We start from the raw sequence: 27,372 nt of genomic DNA on the forward strand, positions 1-27,372 counted from the left end.
AAGTTTCCAAACCGACAAAGATGATTTCAGATCACAGTCTGGGTTTGTCTTCTGCCTCAACGGAGGAGCAGTAAGCTGGAAAAGTGCTAAGCAAAGCACCATTGCGGATTCTACAACTGAAGCGGAGTACATTGCTGCACATGAAGCAGCAAAGGAAGCTATATGGCTAAGGAAGTTCATAGGAGAACTTGGTGTAGTCCCCTCCATTAAAGGACCAATAGCCCTGTATTGTGATAATAACGGAGCTATTGCACAGGCAAAAGAGCCTAGACACCACTAGAGAGTCAAGCATGTACTTCGTAGATTTCACCTTCTACGAGAGTTCGTTGAAAGAAAAGAAGTCGAGATAAGCAAAATTGGAACTGATGACAACATATCAGATCCATTAACTAAACCTCTGCCGCAAGCGAAGCACAACTCGCACACTGCAGCTATGGGAATCAAGCATATTGGAGAATGGCTTTGATGTCTCTGTTTAATGTTTTAAAGTTTTAGAGTTTAAATCTTTGTAAAACATTATTGGTTAATCATTCACAATAAATGAAAGAAATTCATTTTTCCATTTAATTTGTGGTTTATTAAATGATGAGTCCCTTCAACTTGACGATATATTCAAGATAGACTGTCAGGACCAGTCCTGTGACTAAGAAATGTCTATCAAGTGAACTTGAATGTCAAAGGTTGAAAATGGTCCCTAATCGGAGTTTTCTATAAGATTGGACGCATAGAAAACGTTAGACGATTAGAGTGCAAGATGACTAGTAGTTCTGTTTCTTGAACTATGTGGACATGGCAATGTCATAATCATTTGCATAGATACTTACTTTGGGAAGACTAGTATCGGACAAGACCTATGAAACTTTACTGTAAGAGATGAAAGTCTGTCATAAGTAAATTTCATTAAATTATTAGACACTAAATCCTCAATACCTGAGTGATTTGAGATTACTTGTTTGAGAACTGGTTGCTTTGACGTTGACCAACCGTCGCACCGTAAAAGGAGGCTATAAAGGCAACGCTCAGGTAATCACCTATCAAACGAAGTCTAATCTCAAGATCGCAAGATTGGGAATTGTCCTCCCATAAATCGGGAAGAGATGCTTAAAAGTTGTACAAGGCCACTCGGAGAGCTAGAAACTGTGAAATGCATGGCCGTGCTCGGATGAATCATAGGCTATGATTATCTGTTTATTTGATCAGTTGAACTCTGAAACCGAGAAACACCTCTGGACATAATAAGGATGACAACTCTTACCTTATGTTCAAGAGCAAGCATCGAGCGACAAAGGAATTAGGAAATGCACACTTGTCCCTAAGGACAAGTGGGAGACTGAAGGAAATAATGCCCTTGGTCCAAGTATGCATTCTATGTTAAGTCTAATAAATGCGGTTCAGTATTAATTAACAAGTTAATAATTCAGTGAGATCAAGTGAGCTGAATGCCTAGCTAGAGGCCGCTTCAGTTCAAGTGGAATTAATGATATTAATCCACAGCTTACTCTTGACTGAACCCGTAGGGTCACACAAATAGTACGTAAACGGATCAAGTATTTAATGGCATTAAATACCCCATCTATGAATATTCGGAACCGACGGATCTTGGTTTCAGTGGGAGCTGAGATCGTCACAGGCAAGAAATGAATACTCCGGAAACGATGATATTGCCGGAAACGGAAATATGGATCGTATCGGAAATATGAATATTATCCAAGTCGTAGATGTTGCCGGAAACGGAAACATGGTACGTATCGGAAAATATTATTGGAAATGGAAATATTACCAGAATCGGAAATATTACCGGAAACGGAAATATTGTCAGAATCGGAAATATTGCCGGAATCGGAAAATAATTCCGGAAACGGAAATATTAAATATTTGTTCGAAACGGAAATTAATTCCGGAATCGGAAATATTAAATATTGTTCGTATCGGAAATAGATTCCGGAAATGGAAATTTAATCGGAAGCGTATCGTACGAATTAACATCGGACGAGGCTTGCCGGACGAAGGCCCAGCACGAAGCCGGGGCCATCGCCCAGCAAGCATGCGCGCCACAAAGCCCAGCCAAGGCAGCGGCCAGGCCTACCGCAAGGCAGGCCCAGCGCGCGCCAAGAGGCCACGGCTGCGTGGGCCGTGCTGCGCGGGCTGCTGCTCGCACGCATGGGCAGCCCTTGTGGCTGCCGTGTGTGTGTGAGTTTGTGCTCATGCGTGATTCCTGAATCTGCAAGAGTCAGTGTATGATTAAATGTCTATTCCTAATTGGATAAATTAATTAAATAGAATTCATGTAGGATTCTAATTCCAATTAATTCGCATCCTACTAGGATTACGATTCCTTTTCCATAACTCTATAAATAAAGGCCTAGGGGTCATAATTTATACACAAGTTTCAAAGTATTCAAAAGTGAGTTTTTTGAGAGAAAATTAAAACACATCTTGCTCATAAAAGTGCCGAATTTTCTAGTACCTTAAGGGCGATTCTAGTTGGTCAATCTTAAGGCGGATCCGGACGTGCTGTGGACTATCTACGGAGGGACGACACTTGGAGTCCTAAAAGACTTGTTCTTGTTCGGTTCGGGCGCAGCTAGGGAAGGCACGCAACAAAGAGTATGCATCTAATTATGCTATATGATTATGTGTAAATAATATGTTTCCTGGGTTAATGGTTGTTTCCGCATGATCTATGTAAATGTCATATGTATCATAACCTAACAGATCAAGCATCTAACAGTTGATATTTTCACAACAGGTGAGAATGTTTCATGATAGTCAATGCCATATTTTTGAGTAAAACCCTCGGCAACTAATCTAGCTTTATACCTTTCAATGATCCTGTAAACCCATTTGCACCCTATTGCCTTTTTACCTTTTGTTAGTAATACAAAGTCCCAAGTATTGTTATTTTGGAGTGCAGTGATCTCCTTGTCCATGGCCTCTACCCAGTGAGAGTTCTGAACAACTTCAATAAAATAAGTTGGTTCAACTAGTTCCGTGTGAGCAACAATGAGTAATTTGTGTTCCTGTGGTAGACTGTCATAAGCTACCAGGTTACACCAATGCTTTGTAGGTTTGGAACAGATAAAGTCTTTAAGATGAGAAGGTGTCTTGGTGGATCTAGTTGATTTTCTTGTTTGAGTAGCTACTGGGGAAGAAGAATGTGTTTGTGATTGATTGGTTAAGGGGGGAAAATCATCCACAGAAATAGAAGTGTTTGGAATAGGATTTTTTGTAGAGATAGAAGTGGTGACAGGGGTGTGTTGGAGATCTGAGTGGGAATGGAGATCTGAAGAGTAAGGGGTGACAAGAGGCAAAAAGAAATGATTTGAGTATGCAGCTTCTGGTGTAGAAGAAAAGTGAAAAGGAAAGTGTTTTTCATGAAATGTTACATCTCTTGAAACAACAATTTTGTTAGTGGATAGATTGAGTACTTTGTAGGCTTTCTGGTGAGGTGGATAACCAAGAAGAACACATGCATCATCCCTAGGATCAAACTTTGATCTATTGACTTTAGAAGTACTAATGTAACATAGGCATCCAAAAACTCTGAGATGAGAAAGATCAGGTGGTTCATTGAATAATTTTTCACAGGGAGTGGAAAACTGAATGCTCTTAAGTGACATTCTGTTGATTAAATAAGTGGCAGTGAGGATACATTCACTCCAATATTTGTCTGGAATTTTAGATTGAAAAGAAAGAGCCCTAGCAGTCTCAAGCAAGTGTTTGTGCTTTCTTTCAACCACTCCATTTTGTTGGGGTGTGTTGCTACAACTTTTCTGGTGTAAAATGCCTCTTTTAAGGAATAAATCCTTTATTCCACCTTCTGTTAAATCAAGAGCATTGTCTGATCTAACTTGTTTGAATGTAACACCAAACTGATTCTCAGTATACAGAAAAAATTCACTCATAATTTTGACTGAATCAGTTTTATTTCTCATCAAATGTGTCCATGTCATTCTAGTGTAATCATCCACAATTTTAAGAAATTGATTACATCTAGAAGTATCACATACAAAATATGGTCCCCATACATCAATGTGAAGTAGTTCAAAGGGCTTATTTGTTTTAATACTACTGACAGGAAAGGGGAATCTAGTATGTTTAGCTAGGGGCAGATTTGACAAAAAATTTCAGCTAAACAACCATTAACATCAACACCCTTGATGTTCTTTATTTTTCCAAAAGACATGTGGCCTAATATTAAGTGCCAAAGCTTGGCTTCTTCTATTGCAGATATACTTGAAAGAGCAAAAACATTGAGTAAAGAATTGTTGTTAGTCTTCAGTAACTCTTCATTGAGACTGTATAAGCCTTTGTCCAACTTACCAAGCAGAATATGCTTGTTCTTGGAATGGTCCTGTATAAGACATTCACCATTGGTAAAAGAAATGGAACATTGATCATCACACCACAATTTTGAAATGGAGATCAGATTGAATTGGAATCCTGGAACATGTAACACATTTCTGAGTGTAATATGTTCTCCTAAATCAATCTGGCATGTATGTGTAATTTGCAGTTCAGTTCCATCAGGTATAGTGATAGTGTGATGTTTATCATGCAGTAGTTCCGGTGTAGAAAACATATTTAAATTCGAGCACATATGGTCACTAGCACCACTATCCAAAATCCACTTAGTTTTAAAATTAGACAAAAGGCAAGTACCTCTCATGTGAGAACTGGTTGCTAGACCAAGTGAGCTAGAGCCTTGATGCTCAACTTGACTAGAAGCCTTCTGAATATTGAGATACTTCATGAATTGGCTGTATTGATCCTCTGTGAAGCTGGCATGAATTGTGCCTGAATCACCACTTGGAACTTCATTATCAGCATGTTCTTCTAAATGAGCAACTGCTGCAACTCTTTTTCCTTTGCCTTTGAAATCCTTAGGATAACCATGTAGCTTCCAACACTTGTCAATGGTGTGATTCTTCATCATGCAGTGCTCACATAACATATTGTTCCTTGTATAAGTAAAATTTCTTGACTGATTTCCACCATTTGAAGCTTGTGATCCAGAACCTGCATTGTAGTATGGTTTATTCTCAGTAAACCTTCTAGCAGTGAATATAGTGGATTCTGAAACATGATTTCTGATGCTGTGAAGTTCTTTTTGCTGCTCTTCTTGAAGAAGTATCCCATATGCTTTTGAAATAGTAGGTAAAGGACTCATCATTAATATTGTGCTCTTAGGATGTTCATATTTCTAGTTCAGTTTCATGAGAAATTGAATCAATCTTTGATTGTGTTGAGACTTAAGAAGTTTCTGTGTGAGTGTGCAACTACAACCAGTGCATACACATGAAGGTAGTGGATCTAATCCATCCAACTAATCCCACAGTAGTTTGATTTTAGTAAAGAAAGCTGAAATCTCTTCATCATCTGCTTGATTTAGATCACTTAGTTGTTGATGTGTAGTGTACAATTGAGGTCCTGATGACTGACAGAATCTTTCTTCCAAATCTAGCAATATTTCCCTATAGAAGGTTCCAGAGAAGCAAGCATCTAAGTAATTACAAGATCGTTGCACCTACTCCAGATTCTATGATTTGCAGAATTTGCTGCAGGTTGACTGAGAGTTCCATCCACCAAACACAATTTGTTTCTTGCTGATAATGCAATCATCATAGAATGTTTCCAATCATTGAAACATTTTCCATCAAAAACAATATTTACTAACTTTACAGGCAGAATTTGGATTAAGAGCAGATTCAACTTGATCAGCAGGCATATTGGAGAATCTTGAATGAAATTCTACATAATCTCAATCAACCAACTGAAAACTTAGTAAGAAATTGAGTTGTTCAGTTAATCTGAACAATCTGCAAGCTGAATTATAGATGAAAACAGAAGAAATGCGGAAGAAAACTAGCAGGATCCAAAGATCTGCTCTGATACCATGACAGAGTTCACCAATTTGGATGAACTTCTGCTCTAGATTAAACCCAAGTAAAGAGAGAAAGAGAGATAGTAGAGAGGAAATTTCTTATTGATTGTAATAATAAGTTAGGCTATTTATACATTGAATGAGATGATGTGTCTAAGCCAATCATCATAAGTTATTTGTACACCTCAGCTTATTGCTGTCATCAGCTAATCATCAACTAATCATTACATTCTAGCTGACTAACAGATTCTCTAACAGAATTGCTGAAATGTAGGAGAGTTGGTTGAGCTGTGATTCTTCTAGAAACAGTAGCATGCACGCAGTTGGCTGTTTGCATTCCTGTCAACATGATGTAAACCAATACCCTTCCTTGTAGGAAGTGCTTTATTCATTATTTTCCAAATAAATATTTTCCATTTAGGGAGCATATTCATACTCCACAACCTTTTCCAGAAACGCTGCAGCAAGGAGGTGTTCCCATTCCTTGTTTGTTTTAATTTAATAGGCATACAAAGTCTTGACAGTGCACTTGCCCTTCGAAGAGCCAGTCCAATGAAAATAGTCCTCACCAACCATCATACTGTGACATATACTAGAGTATTGAGAATTTCCCTTGCTGTTTTTTTCTCAAAAGTATTCCATATCAAATTTGCATTCCAGGACTTAGACTTGTTAAGAAAGAGGTCCTTAACCTTCTCCACACCCCGCGTAGCCTGAGTCTGATTCCCTTTAAAATTTACATCCTTGGAAGGAAGCCAATTTCTGGTATTAATTAAAGAGTTCCCTCCATAGATGACTCTTCTAAAGCCCTCCTTCATACTTTGGACACTCCGTACCATTCCCTTATACCCCTAAGATGCACGAGGATGAATAGTATCAGTGAGGCCTGCTTCTATCGGTAGCATTTTGTAACTGGAAGTCATTACTTTAGAAATAATAGAAATAAGGAGGTTTGGGTTAATTGAATTCTAATTGCTTGCTTGACTAGGAGGGCTTTATTGTAAAATTCAATATTCCTTAAATCTATACCTCCCATACCCTTGGGTGCTTCCAGTGTTGATCTTTTTACCCAGCAAACCCCCTTACTTACACTATTATTCTTCCACCAGTATTGCATTAATAAAGAGGACATCCTCTTTGCAATTGTTTTAGGAATCAAGAAAGTTGAATATGAGCTGTTATTTGTTCAAAAAATAAGAAGAAAATTCATTTTATTTTCTACGTGCAGAAAATATTCTGTTTGACATAACATGCTTCCTGGACCCAACTTTATGTCCGTTCCATTCCATTCCATTCCATTCCGGTCCAGTCAAGTCTGATCTGATTCGAACCTAACAGCATTATGATATTGGTCATTACCAGCAGTATGATCTTTTCTTACAAAGAAAATTCAGTTGTTTATCAAATAAGAAATTCTGTTGTTTCTGGACATCTATGTCTAAACTTCCAATGTAAAAAGACCCTGGAGAAGTTCTTTAATCCCAACTAGCAATTAACATTATGTTCAACATTTACAGAAACAGAGCATCCTCTAGTAGTGTTAAAAAAAAATCAGCAGCATTTCATCTACTGTGTATAGAAAGAAACGAAAGGAGTTTACGACTTTGGGGGGGCAGCTCTCCACAAGAGCTCAACCAAGATGCGGCCATTCTTTGAGTCTATCAGGTTATACTTCTCATTTATCCGCTTGTTGTTGACAACGTCACTAAGACTGATATCAATGTACCCCAGGGATTCCTGAAAACAATGGAAATTTTGTACATATCATAAGCCAGCAGAAGCAAATAACGCGAAATATTGCACAACATATTCTCAGTTTTGTAATCTCAATCCTCACCATATATAAATTACCATCTCTTCATTTAAGAGAGGGTGTATTATAAAATCCAAATATATACAAAACTATTTTGATAAGGTGATCACTTTTTTCCCCAAACACCTTAAATAGAATGTATAAATATTAATTTTGGATGAAATGGAGTAATTTAAGATATAGAGATTTGATAGTTTTTAAGAGCTCAGGGATAAGTACCTTTTGATGCAGTAAACTTCTTGCTGAGGTACTGTAAACTTCGACATGCAACTTATCATTTGTTGGAGGTTCTTCCAGAACAAACTGAAACTGCTCGTCCCATCTCGGATCTCTATTCTTCTTGATAGTCTGCAATATCATAGGTGAGTTATCTTTAAAGAAAACTGCAGTGTCCTACTCAATATATATTGAGTTTTCTTTGATGGAAACTCATCAAAGAAAACCACAGTGTCCTACTCAAACTGCAGTCTTTCTCTCCTCAGCTCATCCCACCATAGGCAAAATAAGTAAATAACAATTTAGAGAATGATATGAGGCCAGATAGCCAGTTAAACTTCCCATCAAATCCATAACATTACGTGTATATTTCCCATTTTGGAAAGGATAAGGGAGTGCATGAATGCAAGAATTGAACATCCCTTCCCCTACCCCCCCCCCCCCCCCCCCCAAAACCCCAACAGACACACAATTGCATAGCGGACTCTGTAGAATGTCAGTACAATTTTGAGTCCATCACCTACAATAAAAACAAGACTATGTATAAGAAAATAAGCTGCAAAATGGTACCTTGGTCTTTTTCTCCTCTCCTTTGAAAATGACACGTGCATAAGGATTCGTATGGTGCTTTCCTTCCAAATCTTGAGCTTCATGGAGTATCACAACAAGTACACCTCCCCCAGCAGGTGTTCCTGCAGGTGCTTGTTGTTCATCTTCAAAATCTTTTCCGAGGTCCTCCTCTTTAAATGCTTTGTATGTCAGTTCAACAACGACCTGTCCCCGTGACTTCTCATTTTGAGGATCGTTTGGATCGATCACTTTGAGGAGATCAAGAGTGAACTCCTTTGGCTCGTCAGGAGTAAGGTCTTTCAAAGGAACAGCATTCAAACCCATTTTGTCATGTTTGCCAACCTAATATACAGGAAATAGTAATTTCAGAAATTATCCGCACATAAATAGACATAACAGTTATCAAACAACCCAGAAATACCTGCTCCCAATCATACACATTAATCTCTAAAGTTTGGGTCTGTGGATCTCTAACTGTCAGATTGAACTCCTCATTCCATTCAGGGTTCAAATTCTTGTGCTTCACTGTGGTTTTCTTTGATGGAGTTTTATCTTCAGTGAGCTTCAGTTTTACGTAAGGATCCGATGCACCCAGAAGATCTTTCTTTTTTAGCTTCATTGCTCTTACAACCTTTACATGTAGAATGCCAACAGGCTTCCTCAGAGCTCTGAAAATTTTGCAGCACATACATAACAGAGGTCAGCAGCAGTAATGGAAATGACATGTCGGCATACAATAGATATAATAAATAAGAGAGTGGTCATACTTTGTTGGATCCAGGATAGGTACTTCCAGAGTACGTGGCCACAGATACATATTAGCAACTTGGTCTTTAATAAGCTCCTGCAGAAAGAGAAAAGGACGCTAAAAAGTTCATAAATAACTCCCCTAAGGTCCAAATTACTCTGAGCAACTAAAGTTGTCTCCTGAAGTTTGAATTTGTACAGTATATCTTTACTGCAAAAAGATTTTCTTACAGCCAGCCAGTTTAAACTATGAACAGGTAGCACTCAACTTACTACTCGATTGATAACTTCAAAATAGCCAAACAATAAATTTTAAACCCAAAGTTCAAAAACAGAAATGAGGAATGATTAATGGGGCGCCAAGGAGCTTTAGCTTTTCTCAACATGTAGCACTTTAGCACTTTTGTAAATAATTCAAGTAATGGTCTACAAATTACACTAGACAGTTTTTTGTGACTTTTGTCCAGGTAGTGGTAAACCCAACTCTCTTTGCTCTTCATGGGAAAGAATTCGACATAGTAATTGAAAAGACCGAGAGACTAGAAGAGCTTGGTAAGTTAAAGATTTTTAACAACCCGGCAATATTTAAACTAAATTCTCCAATGCCAAAGAAAGAGTAAACTAAACACAACGGTGAACAATTATTTATGGAGACCATACCTGGACAAACCTGTAAAGGCCTGGAATTGACATAAGATCAGCACCCAGAAGCTTCAGTCCAAAGTCAACGTGTGGCTGCAAAGTAATACTTGAGTCATTTCTAAATTTCTCACACTTGCAAAAAAGAACTTAAAATTGGCAATAGCAAATAAGATAGCAATGACCAAAGAACAACAAAGGGAAAAATCAATCGGCAACCCTTCAATGAGCTGCATATGGAAACTGCATGCCCCCTCATATTAATCATAAGAATAGATTCTTGTGATAAGTTGAAGAGAATTTCATAGCTGATCAACTAGTATTATTATTGAATTAGAAGGATTGCTTTTTTTTAATCTTAATGTATTCTATTTATGATGATCTGATGAAAACAACTTCTTCAGAGGCGAAAATTCTGATACTTGAAGTGCAAAAAGATCTATCTAAAGACATTAAAAAAAATACTCTCTTTTAAAACCAAAATGATGCCAGATTTTGGCCTAAATATACCAGCCAACTACTTCTCATAGACAAATTAAAAATTTACTTCTGAGATGTATCTTTTCATAATGCTACTACTTGGATAGTTGGTTGATACGACCAAAGTTGAGTATATCATCACACTCACGGGTGTTCACGAAACAAACCAAGGTCAAAAGTTTGTCCAAGCTCGGTTCTTTGAAGAGATTTTATGTACGTGAACGGTTCATGAACAACTCATTTATATTAATCAACCCTAGGTTTTTTCATAAATGAGATTTTTTCTTAGAGAGGTTTTGGGCAACATTTGAAAATCTTTTGAGTCACATACTTCGTATTTGGGTTCTTTAAAGAGGCTTTGGAAGGTTAAACGTCAAATCCATGAACTTTTCTTTATGAAATAAATGTGTAATTTTTGTCTGTAATAGAAAATTATATTCGAATTATATGATAATTGGTGACAATTTATTATTTAACTTTTTCCCAAAATAAAAAATGTGTTCATCAACATAAATAGACGAGTTTATTCAAGAACATAAATGAACGAGTATATATATGTTCATGTTCATGCTCATTTATAGTACGAGCTTCAAAATTTTCTCATGCTCGGCTCATTTATTATACGAGCTTCAAAATTTGCTCAAACCCAGCTCATTTATTAAACAAATAAAAGAACACAAACGAGATTCATCATTAGATTAGAGTCGAGCTCGAGTTGTTTATCGAGAGGCTAATTTAAACCAATACAAGTGAGCATGATTTACACTACCTCCATACGATTTTTGCTTCATTTTCCTTTTTCAATTTAAGAAAGGTCTGACAATAGCATGACAAATAAAGACCTTATTTAACATTTTATATGGTATGCAATTATCAATTCAAAATTCGAACAGTTATTTCAAACAACGGAAATTTTGTTGAACATCACATACCTTCTCCATAAGAGAAACGTAAATGTTGGCGAAACATGGGAAACTTGGCACCAGGGGCTTGAAAGTAATACGAGGTGAAGCGAATACTTGAAGATCCAATACCTGAAATATATCCTGCGGAATTTTACTCACTGACAAAGTAGCAATGACATTAAAAAAAATCTCAGCTCTCATCATCTCATACTAAGATCCAACTCTTCCAACTAGCCGAAATAAAAAGATCCACCTCTACCAACTAAGCCGGAATATAAAAGATCAACCTCTTCCAGTTTCACAACAAAACAAGTACAGTACCTGAGCAGTTGCCTTCAAGCCAAATGCTTTTACACCAATCATGATGTTAGGATTTCCTGCCCACTTCAAAGATGGTTCCATTATCAGCTCCTTCTCATCTGTAACATAAACTTTCATACCTACAATATAGGAAGCATGAACACCAAACCAGAGAGGTGAGTGCAGAATAGAGATAAACATAATGCTTCAGATGTCATCATATCATCAAACACCATAAATCTTTATTTTCTTGTCTGAGTTTGGGTTGGAGGCAGATGTTTAACATACAGTTACAAGTGTACTCTTCAAACAATAATGCTCCCTATTATTATTTTATCATTAAACAAAAATGCTCCCTCTTCAAAGACCAGTCTATTTACTTGGCCTCTCATGGCTCTCAAGGAGTCAAGGGTAAGGACTAAGGACACAAACTGTGTATGTTTAGTGACACATCAATTCTGTCATGCCCATGTCTGCATCCAACAAACTTATTTGTGACCTACCAGAAAGGAGAGAACCCATAAACAAGACAAATCTTGAACCCATTTGGATTTTGGTGGTGTTTCTGATATTCGTATTGAAGGGATGAACAGAAAATGTATCTAATGCAATAATGCATTACTGATTGAAGTGATTATGAATTCTTTTTTACTGAACTTGACGCTCTTTTTAAGCTTCTGAAGAATATTGTCTTGCATCACAGCAATCTAAGGAAAGAGTTAGAACTGACCTTGGAAAGTTGGTGGCAGGGAACCTAAAGTTAGTTTCTCGAATTCAACAGAGTCAATTTTGTATTTTGGAATTTGTTCAGCTATAATAGGTGCTGCTATATCCTTCGCAGTTTTACATATCGCCTGTAGTAGTAACCCTCTATTAGCCAACATATGTCAACAATGACAGAGAAAAAAATCAAATGACAGGAAAATACCTTGTCCAAATAAGGCCACATCTGAGCAATAAACTTGTTCAGCCAGTCCATCTTTTTTTCAGAAAGGATAAAGAAAAATACAAGACAAAGTCAGAACCATGGGCCACTCAATTACAAATAATGACAGCCAAGAGGCCCAGGAATATTAGATACATACACGATCATAATCAGGGTTTTTCACCCAAAGCGGTATTTCAGGAAGTAGTCGCTGAAGCTTATCAGAATCTTGCTCAGCCAGTGGACGGATATCAGGATCCTATCAAAATCAGGTATTGTTACTAGAAGTTATGATGCCAACATAAAATTAGGACACAGGCATCAATAGTTGACAGCACAGAATAGTCAGCTGCCATCCTTTCTAATTCCGTTTTTTTCCCTAACGAGAAGACAATAGCATCATAACAAGTACATAGATAATTATAAAATGGCAATTGCCAATGAGACGGAGCACAAAGAAAGATACCATATTTAACTTGATTTCCCATCAACAAACAGGTCCACTTGTAATCTTGAATAAACAAGGAAGCTTACAAAGTCATGCTGGCGCATTAGAGTGTGTAATCAATTATCTAAAAGTAATAACTGATAAGCAGTTCAGTAGAACATATTAGGTCAGCAGCTACTCCAGTCACACACATGATTACATCAGTACTACCTAAAGAGGCCCCCTTTCAGGAAGAGTAAAAGGGTTGATGTATGAGGAATAAAAGGATTGATCATTCAGTGCCTAGTGTTCAGTGTATGAGTAAAACTTACTAATTTTCGAGAAAATTCCAAAGCTAATTATTTTGGGGTTAACTGTTCTTAAAAAGGAATGTATGAGAAAAGCATATAGATGAGTTTGTGCCTCTCCTTGTTCATACCAAAAACTAAAATAAGTTTCACTAGCAGCCGAATGGGAGGAATCCATCAAGACATCAACTACATAAATCACGATGCATTTGACACCACCAATCTACAAAAAAAGGCACATCTGATGAAATGGAAACAAGTACAAAAACTTACTATTAATGTAACAAACAATTATCACACTTCAAAACCTGGTACTTGGTCTAGCAATAAGTGATTGGCATTGTGGTCACAAGGTCAAGTCCGAATTGAGGCACTTAAGGGAGGGATTCCCTTACCCTCCCCAACCCCCAAGGTATCTAGCTTTTGCAATTGGCGGGCAATCTCTTGAAATAATAATACCAAACGCCAAGCCTGTCTTGTAACTGACAAAAAATTATCCCTCTTCAAGCAAAACTATGATTACAGAAAAATCAAAAAACAAAAAAGATTTGTTTTCTATAGTCTTCTCATACATTGAAAGCGACATTTCAACATCAATAATATCCCTAACCCAAAAACAGTATCCGTTCCATAACCTCCCATGCAACAAGACAGCTTCAGCTAAGGACCAGACCCAAAAACAATACTCCATAATGCAACAGGCCCTAATCCCAATAGTAAACGATTAGTTGCATGCACCCAAAAAAATTATCTACAGTGATCGTCAACAAATATCCTCACAATCCATTCATTTCTATCAAGTACCATAACAAACAAAATGAAAAAAAATTCAACAGCAAGAAGCCCATAGAAATAGCTCTTAACCTCTTAAGCAACCAAATAACTTCTAGTGAAGAATCATATAGCCAACAAGATGAATCTTTCCTCAACGGTAAGAAACCAATACAAACATTAACTTAAGAGAACAATGGTGTACAAATCTTCCATTAACACGAGAACATCAACAGCAAGAATATGCAGTACAAGTCTCAGTCCTCATCATCAGTGACATTAAGGAGTGTAAAGTTTATACCTAATCCTTATCCATGGAAACTAAAATTTAAACTGTGGAGAATTCCTTCTCCTCAATGTATAAAACATAGCATGAAAAAACCCCATGTTAGATGATCAAGCGCCCCAGCATTTTGATCTAATCACGACTACTGATCAATATGTTTGTCCAAAGCATCCGGTCCAAAGCATCCGGCCCAAACCCGTCCAACAGAAGGTGCCATATAAGAAATAGCACAATCTGAAATCCGAAAACCCCAACTGGTTGTTTCCAGAAACTCAGCTGGTCCTCTCAAACTCAAAATCGTCCTCATGCAAGATCATAAATTCAAACCAAAAGCATAATCATAAAAAAACTCAAACAAGTATGCAATATTCTTCAAAACAAAAAAAAAAAAATCAACATCAATCACTAGCTGAATTGACACCCCAAATGAGACAAATAAATAGATACATCCTTAAAATATTTGGTTTCTTTGGTAATGACATATTAATATTATGGTCCATCGCCAACCTCAAACCTTCGCATAAAACCTCAAACAAACGATAAGACAAAATGGGAAATCCCATTTTCTCAATAACACAAACTCACCACGATTATATCAAATTATTTGAGATTTCACACATTTAACCCAGAAAAATCAAATTGAATCATAAGAATTTTACCTTAACATCGCAGGGCTGAAAGTAGATGAAGAGATAATAACCAACGGTGAGACCAATCGTAATCCCTAAACCAAAACCTACAAACCCAAAAATCACACTAAAAATACGAAGTAATGGACTCCACAAACCCATCTTTCTCTTCTCTGAATCTGAATTTTCTCTCAATTTCTGAACAAACCCAGAAAAATTCTCCAGAAACCCAAATCAGGAGAAGAACTTTCGAATCAAACCCGATACTAGAAGGCGAGAATAGAGGAATGGCACCCTGAAAAGGTTGTTGAAAAGGAAAGAAAAGACCCACCTCCTCTTTCTTACCAACGTGGAATGTGGTTACGAAGCATGAGTATAATGATTCTTTACTGCGTTTGATATCTTTCCAATTTGGCAACATTCATCAACTTTATTTGTGATTTGTGAAACGCTCGCTTTTTCTGTGGGGGAGAAGATCAACGTTTAAAGACGAGAGAGAAAATGGAATATAATAAAAATAAAAATTGAGATGTAATAATCGGCATTTAAACGGCAGTTAAGGGGGGAGGTCGGGAAATGAAACGGTTCATACAATTGAGGACAGTTTATCGGTTGATTATTTTACTCCCTCCATGGCTTATTATTTCTTAGGTTTGTACTATACACGTAATTTAACGATTAACTAATGTTCATGGAAGTTCCTCTAACTTTTTTTTATCTAAACAAGCAAATTACGTATATTTAATATTTCGGTTTTTTCATGAAATCCCCATGAGGTTTGCAATAATGCACCAAATACCCTCGCGTCTTTGAAATCACATAATATACCCCTATCTATATATCTATATACTCTACTAAAACACAGTGCGCTCAGTCTGGAGCTGACAAGTGTCCCTGTGTAATAATTTTTATTATTTTAAAAAAAAATTAAATTCTACCAAATTTACATTATTAGATAAGTTATGTATTTTTGGTATAATCTTAGCCTATAAAATCTATTATAATCTACTATAAAATCTACTATAATCTACAATAGAATAATAGATTTTACCATAAAATTTTCATTATTAGATACGTTATGTATTTTTGGTATAATCTTAGCCCATAAAACCTATTATAATCTACTACTCCGTATAAAATCTACTATAATCTACTATAGAATATTCAATTATTACTTTTTTGGTTGTGTGTAGCAAACTTACATGATTGTATACGTTAAAATATAGTTAGCAAATCTTTTGATTTTAGAATATATTTTATACGGTATATGATTTTGATATACTATTGATTTAAGTGCTATTAAAAAATGGAAGCAAACTTAAAATTGATCTAACCAAATTCATATACCGTATAAAATCTTTTGATATTGTCGTACAACTATATGCCAATAAAAAACTGATACCAACTAATAAATTATATTGAATTGTCTAGGGTTTGCATCGTACCACGTACTCCCATAAATATATAAGACGCGTCTATTAGTTATTGAGTAGCATCTATATATTTGTATATCTATATACCCTACTAAAAGACATGGCACTAGCTATGAAGCTGACACGTGTCCATATCTTTTATTATTTTTTATTTATATTTTTTAACTTACATATATATCAAATAATTATTTAAGTTAATCAATATCTTTTACAAATCTATTTTTTCAAATACTCTGTATATGATAAAATAAAGAGTATTTGAAAAAATAAAGCAATTCTATTACTTTATCATACTTAACAAGAGTTTCCTAATATAATGATCTATTAGTTTGTCAACCTTAACTAATTATGATTCCAAACAAATTTTAAATGATAATATAACATTTTAAAAAATAGATTCGACCTAAAAATACAACTGAAGGTGGAATAAGTATTACGGAATATAATATATATTGCTTGAATTACGTAATAATCCAACTATTGAATGTGGAATAAGTGTAGAATCAACATAATAATCTAAATACCCTATAAATGCTCCACAAAGTATAATCAATTATTTATTTATTATTTCGGCCACATGTATAATAGGTGAGTGAAACAAAGAAAAATGGAGGTTGCGTACATTCCCTTCACCTTATTTGAAATAAATTTTTTGAATTTATCACTTCAATGTACTGAATCAAGAATTACCCACATTGGGCAAATTAGCTATTTTGTCATGCCTAAAACAAAAATAATCGACTGATGTCACACTTGTATTCAAATTTTTGATGGAAAAAAAATTCAGAACTAAAGGAGAGAAGGATGACAATAATTAGAACAGGGGAAGAAGAAACTAAAACTTTCAGGTATCTAAACAGGTTGACAAAAACAAACCCAATTCTCAACAAAAGGCAGGCAAATCAAAACCCACATTTCTCAGACCCGCACTTAAATTAAATCTAAATTAAACAATCATAAATGTAATGACTAACTAAACAAAAAATATAGCAAAAATAAGAATCGGTTGAACAATGGTAAATAAATAAATAAAAAAGCACTTAAAATTTAAATGACAATAAATTATCTTACAACAAATATCATCACAAATTGATGCCAGAGAATTCAACTAAGACAATGCATCAGATTAATAAAGAAAAGCAGAACTGGAAAGGTGATAATCACAAACCCCAAGCCAAAAACTCAAGAGAGAAAAGGAAAGAAAAATGGCATATTCTGATTAAATCCAACACAGATTGAATAACATCATAGAAAAACCAGCACCGTAACATGAGCATAACATGACCAGATTGCGATTCTAATGCATAGAGCTGCGAACACGCGCACAACAACAATGGAACACTCAATCAAACATAAAATCTAGATTAATTAATCTCATACAACAACAGAAAAATATCAAACTAACAACAGTCGGAGGTCAAAGAATCCAAAACAAATAGTAAACATCAACAGGTTCAAAAATTTATGACAAACAATCGATGTTTCGCTTGATTGGACAAACACAAATGTAAGAAGTACTGCATATATATCCATGTACAGTTTACATTCACGTATTATTCGAAGAAATCTAAACCTGAGTAAAATGAGAAACATTGTAAACAAATTACAATAATACAACCAATCAGTGGAAATACAAGCCTGAATTGAAGAATGACATACGGTTGTCATCCAAATGAAAAAAATATTTGTCCAGTCGTCCATATCAAATCCAAATTTTGTTGCCAATATTTGATTTAACGGTATGATAATGATTAACATTTTAGAAAGTTAACGTATAATCTAGTTTCAAAGTTATAACTCAATTAAATTGACAAAAGCAATCAAACCACTGATTTTAGAGCAGGGAGAAAACTAACAGAAAGAAATTGTGCCTTCACTATCGATAGAAGAATAGATTTCCAATTCCAAAAATGCAACGCACCACAATCATGATCTCATTTCTCGGGAACACAAAATTCAATATAATTTAGTAAAAACAACCCTACAAAGGACCAAGCAATTTAGAACCTTAACAAAGAAAAAAGGCAGTTGAACAATTTCACATCAAAAATATGCTCAAGTTAAAAAGTAATTTAATATTTAATTAACATTCACATTACAGGTTCTAGATCAAACCAACTACTCTCTCAAAAAGTCCAACCTATACCAACAAATTTCTCCAATCCCAAATTTGTCGGTTACAAAAATATTTTCAAATCAAATAATAAAAATGAGGGTTTAACCGAACATTACCTTATACTGAAATTTTATCTGGACCGTCCACCATCGATTTGTTAAAATGAAGTCGTACAAACACCTAATCCAACAAACCAAACACCAAAGAATTTACAAAGTATCTATGAATTAGAAAACAATGATTATAAAAATTATGGAAATGAATAACTCTCAACTTAAACTTAAAAAATTGAAATTCAACTGAAAGTAGATCAAATAATCTAATAAATTACTTATGAGCAAAAAAATAGCAGAAAATATAACATTAAAAACAAACCGAAGTACAAGCCAAAAAATTCCCAATTCTAAACTTTCAAGGCACGTAAGTCAAAGTTTGGTATTTCTGAAACTCAAAATTCAATCTAAATTAGCGATCAAACCCACAAACTTCAATCTTAAGAAAAAAAAAGCATGAATTGAAAAACGGACAAAATAAATGATTAAACCAAAATTCGTACTTGTTCGGAAATTTTGTAATTATATGCATTCAAAATAACTGTTAATTAATCTCGACTGCTTTGCAATTTAAACTCGAAACAAACCTGAAGATCAACGAAGATGAGATCTAAAAAATTGAGAAACTTTAATTTGGAAGATGGGAGGGTCGAGTAAATAGGAAGAAATAAAATTCTTAGGATTTTGATGAGAGAATTTGAAATCAATTGTTTCAATCGCTTGAAGTAGGAAGAAAGAGGGCGTCGTTTGGGAAATGGGATGTCAATTAGAGAAGGAGAAAAGGAAAGGAAAAAAAGAGTGAAAATAAAGAACATGAATGTAAGAGGAGGACACGTGTCTCGCAAACCTCCCTGTTATTAAATAGTAGAATAGATTTTATTAATTTTATGAATGAAAATTATTTAGTCTCATCTTAGTCATTAGAAATCCCTAGAATTTTCCTCATTTTTTATGTAGTAGTTTGTGTTAATAAAATCACACAATTGCTCTGCATAACATCAAATTGGGTTTATTTACAATTCGTACAAGTTTATGAGTTGGTTTGGGGATTAATGATGTCATTTTGTTGAGTTAATTTTGCTTCTCAAGTGTGAAACTTTGCATGATTACTTATTTGGTATTGCAATTTAAAAATCTGAGGAAAACTACTGACTACTATGTATCATGGGTTTTAAGATAAGTTTTTTTTTTGTCTTGAGGAAAACTATTGAATACTCCCTGTGTCCCTTAATACTCGCACCGCTTCCTTTTCGGGTCGTCCCTTAATACTTGCACTGCTTCTATGAATGGAATTTTTTTACCAATATTATATTATTTCTCACACTTACCTACTAACTTACTCCCTACATAAAATCATTTAAAAATTCACACCCCCACTACCCCTCACACATTTCCCACTAACTATATTAAAAAAAATACTCCACTATCAACTACTACCCATTAAATTAATAAGTCAATTCAATTGTCTTACACTCCGCACCGGTCAAACCGGTGCGAGTATTAAGGGACGGAGGGAGTACTTGAAGGAAATATGTCCTTCACCCAAGGTGCATTAAGTCTAATACCAAGGTTCAGATTAATTGCGAACAATTAATTCAGTGAGATCAAGTGATCGGAACAGCTAGCTGGAGCAATGCTTCCGATCAGTGAGTTCAAATGAATATTAAACTCACAGCTTACTCTTGACTGAACCTACAAGGTCACACCAATGACACGTAACAGATCACCGAATTAAATGAATCGGAAATTCATTTAATAGCTTTTCGGGAATTAGTTGGAAAATGTATTATATGATACGACCTTGCATCGGAATCGTATATCGTATCGCGAATATTCGTAAGCTAGGCGAAACAAATAAATCGTATCGTACGACGGTGATTCGTCGTATACGAAACGATAAATAATATATCGGAAATATATTAATTGCGAATACGAAGAGCGGCCCACGAGCCGAGTGCACGAAGCACTCAAGGCCCATGGGCGCGCTGGGCAAGCAAGCAAGGCCACGACACAGCAGCATTGGACCATGGCCGAGCAGCTGCGTGTGTGTGTGCGCGCGGGCCAAGGCAACGACACAGCAGCAGCAGCGCAGCCCACGGCCCAGCTCGATGTGCGTGCTCGTGTGCTCTTGCGCGGGTTAGCTGGCCGGCCATGCCTTATGGCTTGGTCGGTTAGTAAGGTTATGTTAATAACCTTCTAACCCCTTTTCCAACACAACACAATTCAGTCACACTGAAACCCTAGAGTCATAGAGAACCCTAATTCTCTCTGTACCTCCAAAGTGTGTTCATCCCAAAAAGCAAAACTCTTGATCGATTGTCTAAGCTACGATAATCAAGACGGATCTGATCGTGTCGGTGAACCAAGTAGAGGAACGACAAGTGGAGTTCTAAGTTCGTGTTCGTTGACGATTTGTGGAAAACACGCTTCTAACGTAAGTCTGCTTAATCTGTGCTTTATACATGCTTCCTGGCTTTGGGGATTATTTCCGCACATGTTATTATGTTTAACTGTATTCGCACACATCCCACTATATGTGCATAATAGCTTTGGGTTCACGACAATGACTAGAAAACCATTATTTTCATAAATATTTCTCTTTGCTTTGATTTTAGACTAACCAATCTGGGTATGCAATAAGGAAGTTAAAGAGAGTACATCTTGTGGATGGTAGTTGTGAGATCGACCATTTTTGTAGACATTCTTAATCAACACCCTCTGTTGGCTTAGTGTGAAAGGAAGTGTGTGGGGGATAATGGTTGTGAAGCCATTTTTGTAGACATTGTTGCTACAATATGAATTATTCTTCAGGTGGCATGAAGTTTTGTTGCATCTTGCTAGAGACACAAATACATTTCTCCATTTACTACTTTTAGTTTCATGATAATTATGTTTTCGATCAAGTTGCTACCATGTAGCTAGCTCTTGTTTTTATCTTCTTTATGTTGTCAAGGTCATTATGTATCAACATTATCTAAGAAGGTCATTCTTTAAATAAGGCTGGTTGAAGATTTTTGGAACTTTGATGTTAAATGATTATTGAAACTCTATGTTTGTTATTTGGTAGATTCACTTTTGAGTGTTAGCGTCAGTATTGTACAGATAAGTCATTGTTCAACATTTGCATTCCGTATGTATTAGCTATTACAAATCTTGCTCCGAGGTTTTTTTGCATGAACAATTACTAAATACGGAGTATCAGTCTTCAAATATCTAGTGTTGTGGGAACTTTGTTGGTATTGACGTGTCACCCTTTCCTCGGAGGTATCAAGTATGCGCTGGCACGATCTTCCTGCAAGAATATTCTCGTAGGAATATTCCCTCTGATGCCTAAGTATGTATGGGCTAGAGAGAGAAGTGAATTGTAGATAGAAGGCAGAGCAGAATAGTTTAAGGTAGGTGAGAATGAATTGAATGCCCCTTTTACCTTGGGATCTGAACTATTTATAGGGATAGGGTTTTTGGGAATTGGTCCCAAACCCTAAGTATATGATTGGATGACCTCAGAGATGGGGACATGTGTCCTTATCTGGTTTTTAAGGGCTTAGTGTGCCTTTTCGTTTTGGGCCTGCTATAAGTAATTTTAGGCCTCTTTTGTTTTTTTTAGGAAGAGTTCGTTAAATGGTGTATGCCTGCGGGGGCCACGTGTTGCTCTTTGGTAGGTTCAGGATGGAACTCTCCAATTAGGCCACATCATTTTCCCCTCAAGGAGGATGCTCTTATATTTTTAGGGCATTCTTCTTGATGTAGTTGTGCGCCACGTGTTGTTATCAGCAGAGCTTCAGATTTCCTTTAAAAACCTCAATGGAGATTTATTTTCTTCTTTCATTTCTCCTTTGCCATTTGAAAGTTTCTAGAGAGAGAAAATGTTTTTTCCTTGAGGATTTTCTCGTAGGAGCTGAGGGTGTTCTGAAGGAAATAATGCCCTTGGTCCAAGTATGCATCCTATGTTAAGTCTAATAAATGCGGTTCAGTATTAATTAACAAGTTAATAATTTAGTGAGATCAAGTGAGCTGAATGCCTAGCTAGAGGCCGCTTCAGTTCAAGTGGAATTAATGATATTAATCCACAGCTTACTCTTGACTGAACCCGTAGGGTCACACAAATAGTACGTAAACGGATCAAGTATTTAATGGCATTAGATACTCCATCTATGGATATTCGGAATCGACAGATCTTGGTTTCAGTGGGAGCTGAGATCGTCACAGGCAAGAAATGAATACTCCGGAAACGATGATATTGCCGGAAACGGAAATATGGATCGTATCGGAAATATAAATATTATCCAAGTCGTAGATGTTGTCGGAAACGGAAACATGGTACGTATCGGAAAATATTATCGGAAATGGAAATATTGCCAGAATCGGAAATATTGCCGGAAACGGAAATATTGTCAGAATCGGAAATATTATCGGAATCGGAAAATAATTCCGGAAACGGAAATATTAAATATTTGTTCGAAACGGAAATTGATTCTGGAATCGGAAATATTAAATATTGTTCGTATCGGAAATGAATTCCGGAACCGGGAATTTAATCGGAAGCGTATCGTACGAATTAGCATCGGACGAGGCCTGCCGGACGAAGGCCCAGCACGAAGTCGGGCCATCGCCCAGCAAGCCAAACGCGCGCCCAGCCAAGGCAGCGCCCAGGCCCACCGCAAGGCAGGCCCAGCGCGCGCCAAGGCCATGGCCTCGCTGCGTGGGCTGCTGCTCGCACGCACACGCATGGGCGGCCCTCGTGGCTGCCGTGTGTGTGTGAGTTTGTGTTCATGCATGATTCCTAAAACTATTAGAATTAGTATATGATTAAATTCCTATTCCTAAAAGGATAAATTAATTAATTAGAGTTCTTGTAGGATTCTAAGTTTAATTAATTCGTATCCTACTAGGATTCCAATTCCCTTTCCATAACTCTATAAATACGTGCCTAGGGTCACATATTTTCAGAGATTAATTCAAGTATTCAAAGTGAGTTTTGAGAGAAAAATTCAGTCATATTTCTTACCTAAGAGTGCCGAAAATTCTAGTACCTTAAGGGCGATTCTAGTTGGTCAATCTTAAGGCGGATCCGGACGTGTTGTGGACTATCTACGGAGGGACGACACTTGGAGTCCTAAAGACTTGTTCTTGTTCGGTTCGGGCGCAGCTAGGGAAGGCACGCAACAAAGAGTATGCATCTAAATTATGCTATATGATTATGTGTAAATAATATGTATTCCTGGCTTAATGGTTGTTTCCGCATGATTTATGTATTGTCATATGTATCATAACCTAACAGTGGTATCACGAGCCCCTTATTATTTTCATAATCTAAATTGCATGAACATGGTTAAATATTACAAATTTGCAAGAATTAAAAGGGGTGATTAATTTTCGTAATTGTTAATTAATTGCAAATTGCGTTTATTTAATTATACGTACGCAGTTTTTCGGCAGTTTCTTCGTTACTCATCCAAATCGAGTGATTTTTGTGTCAATTCCGCATGTAAAAGGCATTCTAAAATTTTGACAAAAATAATATTTTTCTGCCGAACCCAGAATTCTCAAATTCGAAGCCTAACTATGACTTTTTGAAGGTTTTAGTTTTTCGAATGCAAAATTTCGTAAATTTAAGATGTTAAATTAAATATTTGCGATTCTTGTTGATAAATCTTGAATTTTTGATTGACCTACTGTATATGTTTAACAAGTTTGAATGCCTAGCCTTGTTAATTATGCAATCTAATTTGTAATTATGATTAATTTGTTGAAAATTAGAATAATTTAGAATTAATTTGATTTTCATAATTAATTATAATTTAATTAGAAACCTATGATTAAAAACCACCATAAAAATTGTAAATTTATGATAAATTTTAAATTTTTATGACCTAGACTTGAATCCATAATAATCGGAAATCAATTGGATAATAAATTTTCGATTTTTTCGCCCTAAAATTATGAAATTAATATTATTTATTAATTTGTCATTAATTTTAAATATAAATTTTAATTTTTATGCGATTCGTTCATATAACTTGCACGCACAAAGCAATGGACGCTTCGTGTTACCCTTAAGGGGTGTTGTATAGTGCGGGCATGCGACGACGAGCAAGGGAGCTCGTCGCCCGTGCGGCACGAATGCAATGAGCAAGGGCATGGTGCACGAGCACAAGGCAGCAGCCCTGCCTTGTGTCGTGGGCCACGAGCTATGAACAAATGGGCATGGGCGAAAGGCAAGCCAAGGCAGTCGCGTGTGGGCAGCAAGCGAGCTGCGCCACGACGCGCACTGCCTCGCGCAAGCGCGCGCAGCCTCGCGCGCAGCGAGCGGAAGCTCGCGTGCCACGAGCGCTGCGCCCAGCGATTGATCGCGCGCAATTGCTCGCGCGCACAGCGAGCGATGGCTCGCGCGCACAGCAAGCGATGGCTCGCGCGCACAGCGAGCAATGGCTCGCGCGCACAGCGAGCGATGGCTCGCGCGCAGCGAGCGCTGGCGAGCGCGCACAGCGAGCGATGGCTCGCGTGCGTCGAGCGCTGGCGCGCGCGCAGCGAGCACCATAGCGTGCGATGGCTTGCGATGGAAGATGCAGCAGCTATGCGACGAGCGCATGGGCTGTGCGCACATGGCCAGCGATGGCTGTGTGCGTGCGGCCCATGGGCGTGCAATGCGTAGGGTGTTTGCGTTGCGATTAGATCGTTTTGAATGTTTAATTTGAAATTTTTCAGTCTACGTAATTTTAATTAATTTTAAAATTAATAATTTAAATTATTTTCTTGGATTTTAATTTTGAATATTGTAATTATAATAAATTTTATTTATTCTAATTATTTTACTAAAATTAAAATCATGAATTAATTTAAATACGACTGAAATTAAATTAAACTTTTTGGATTCAATTATAAATTTATATTAGCTTTAAATTTTAATTAAATTTGTATGTTTCCGGTTAGACTTGAAATACATTTTTATGTTTAAAATTAGTAAAGCATATGAATTTATTGGTTTAAGTGGGAGCCCTTTTAGTCATAAAACTCTTGATTAGGTCTACAAATCCTTAAGGTTAAAACAACTTGATTAGAATTAATAAGGACTGAATAATTGGTAGATTATTGGTGCCCTTGATTAATTGCTGCAAATGTTTACGTGATGCATAATGTGTTTTACTAACCAGCTATGTGGGCCATTCATGATAATGAATGGGTGAATGGTATATATTGTATATGTACTGTTTTGCAGGTTATGAAGTGACTAGTATGGCCCAAATAGGATATAAAATATGGTCTGCGTACCATTAATTTGAATGTAATTGGTCTAAAGTACCAAAGTTATTTTTCAATTCAAATATGGTCTGCGTACCATCAAATAGTTGTAATTAGTTATAGCTTATCCTATTTGAAGAAAATGGTGCCTCCCACGGTGATTTTCAAGACGGACTTTGAAGTCAAAGCTTCAAGATGAAGTCGGGCCATACTAGATCACATTTATCTTATGCATGTTTTAAGTTATTTATTGCTTTTAAATATGTCTTAAAATGCATGAGATCAAAAGCTTGATTATGTTGCATGATTAAGGATTTTAGTTCACTTAAAATCTAACCAACATAGTAAGAGCCTTAAGTTCCAAACTTAAAAATTGAGTTAAAAGGTGCCATGCCAAAATATACACTTGCTTGGATATCCTTTACATCAATCTAGTAATAGTTTTCGCTCAGCGAGGTGTTACGTATTGGTCCTAAAGGGGCAAGGTACACAAATAATTGTGAGTACATGTTAGTTTTGGTGAAACTCAACGATATAAGTAAGGAGTCATTTTATGTCGTGGCGAAATCGATAGGTTTACCTAATAAGTTCTTAGACGTACCTATCAACCAAGAATAGTTTCTAGACTATTAGCAAAAGGTTTTTGCTTACCTAAGATGTTTTAGGATTAAGTCGACAAACTGTGCTTAGTTCTTCAATGATTTTAGGATCTTGGAATCATTTTATTCACACCTGCCGGAACACATAATTCGAATAAAATGCTAATGACTTGTTTAAATTGCATGATTGCTTTCATTTTCAAGTTATTATTCATGATAAATGTTTAGACTTTGCATGCTTCAATGTATGTTTTAATTATTGTTTATAATTAAATATCTTGCACTGCAATAAATCCTTTTAGAAAGGTAACAGTAAATTTCCTCGATTGGTAGTGAATCCAAGAACGATTCACGGAAATGAGAGAAAGTGAGCAATTTAAAATGTACGTTTCTTATAGCGACTTTTATGGTTGTTTTCGAGTATCAAAATCGAATGGCAAACCGATTGGTGCTTGTGAATTCAAAATACAATGTAGTTTTGAGATCATAAAGCATTGAGTTTAAACGCTCAGCTTTACCAATGGTTAACAACCTAATATCTTTGTCCATTTAATTCTCGAATGAGTCTAGTCCCTAGACATTTGAATAGATCGATGCTTAGAGAACTTTAGAAGCTTCTAGTAAGATCATCTAGTTGAAACAAAATATTCAACATAAATTAAATGGTAAGAACCTTGTTGGGGTGACATTGGACATGTCTAACAAAGTATAAAAGTCAACACTAAAGAATTCAATTCTTAAGACTATAAGAAAGGGTACAAGAAATAGGAAAACGAGGAACAAATGAAAGGAATTTACGATTCCGTTTCTACCTATAAGTTTATGTTTAAAGAGAAGTGACCTAGCAATCAAACTTCCTTTGTATCATATACCGCTTGAGGTTCTTACTTCGGTAATAACTCAAACAATGGAAGCTAGGATACACTAATGACCTACAAGTGGGAAATGAAGCATGGCATTGTTACATTAATTGTAGGGTCATCTAGTTTGTTTTAAGTCCTTTCAAAGGTTGGAACTTAATGGATATTT

The 27,372-nt window shown here is 36.2% G+C and overlaps 2 protein-coding genes across 4 annotated transcripts; both read right to left on the reverse strand.

Moving 5' to 3' along the window:
• Positions 1-4,113: 4,113 nt before the first annotated feature.
• On the reverse strand, positions 4,114-5,170 carry LOC130472192 (uncharacterized). Its single transcript, XM_056842686.1, has 2 exons — positions 4,663-5,170; positions 4,114-4,354 (listed from the first exon to the last, which is right to left on the reverse strand). Exons 1-2 carry the CDS (start codon positions 5,168-5,170, stop codon positions 4,320-4,322), a joined length of 543 nt encoding a protein of 180 aa, XP_056698664.1. The 3' UTR covers positions 4,114-4,319.
• Positions 5,171-7,256: 2,086 nt separating this feature from the next.
• On the reverse strand, positions 7,257-15,475 carry LOC110799921 (synaptotagmin-2). Of its 3 annotated transcripts, none has more exons than XM_056842981.1 (12): positions 15,232-15,475; positions 12,640-12,738; positions 12,483-12,533; positions 12,285-12,408; positions 11,576-11,694; positions 11,282-11,395; positions 9,891-9,965; positions 9,251-9,327; positions 8,905-9,151; positions 8,484-8,825; positions 7,917-8,045; positions 7,257-7,621 (listed from the first exon to the last, which is right to left on the reverse strand). In XM_056842981.1, the coding sequence occupies exons 1-12, from the start codon at positions 15,319-15,321 to the stop codon at positions 7,481-7,483; spliced, it is 1,608 nt and encodes a 535-aa protein (XP_056698959.1). In that variant the 5' UTR covers positions 15,322-15,475; the 3' UTR covers positions 7,257-7,480. The 3 variants fall into 3 exon arrangements, with proteins under 3 accessions (XP_056698959.1, XP_056698958.1, XP_021860885.1); XM_056842980.1 differs by having other exon boundaries at positions 14,931-15,446; XM_022005193.2 differs by having other exon boundaries at positions 11,282-11,383; positions 14,931-15,432.
• Positions 15,476-27,372: the final 11,897 nt, after the last annotated feature.

Source organism: Spinacia oleracea, chromosome 4 (genome assembly GCF_020520425.1).
Source record: "Spinacia oleracea cultivar Varoflay chromosome 4, BTI_SOV_V1, whole genome shotgun sequence".
Classification (NCBI taxonomy): Eukaryota; Viridiplantae; Streptophyta; class Magnoliopsida; order Caryophyllales; family Amaranthaceae; genus Spinacia; species Spinacia oleracea.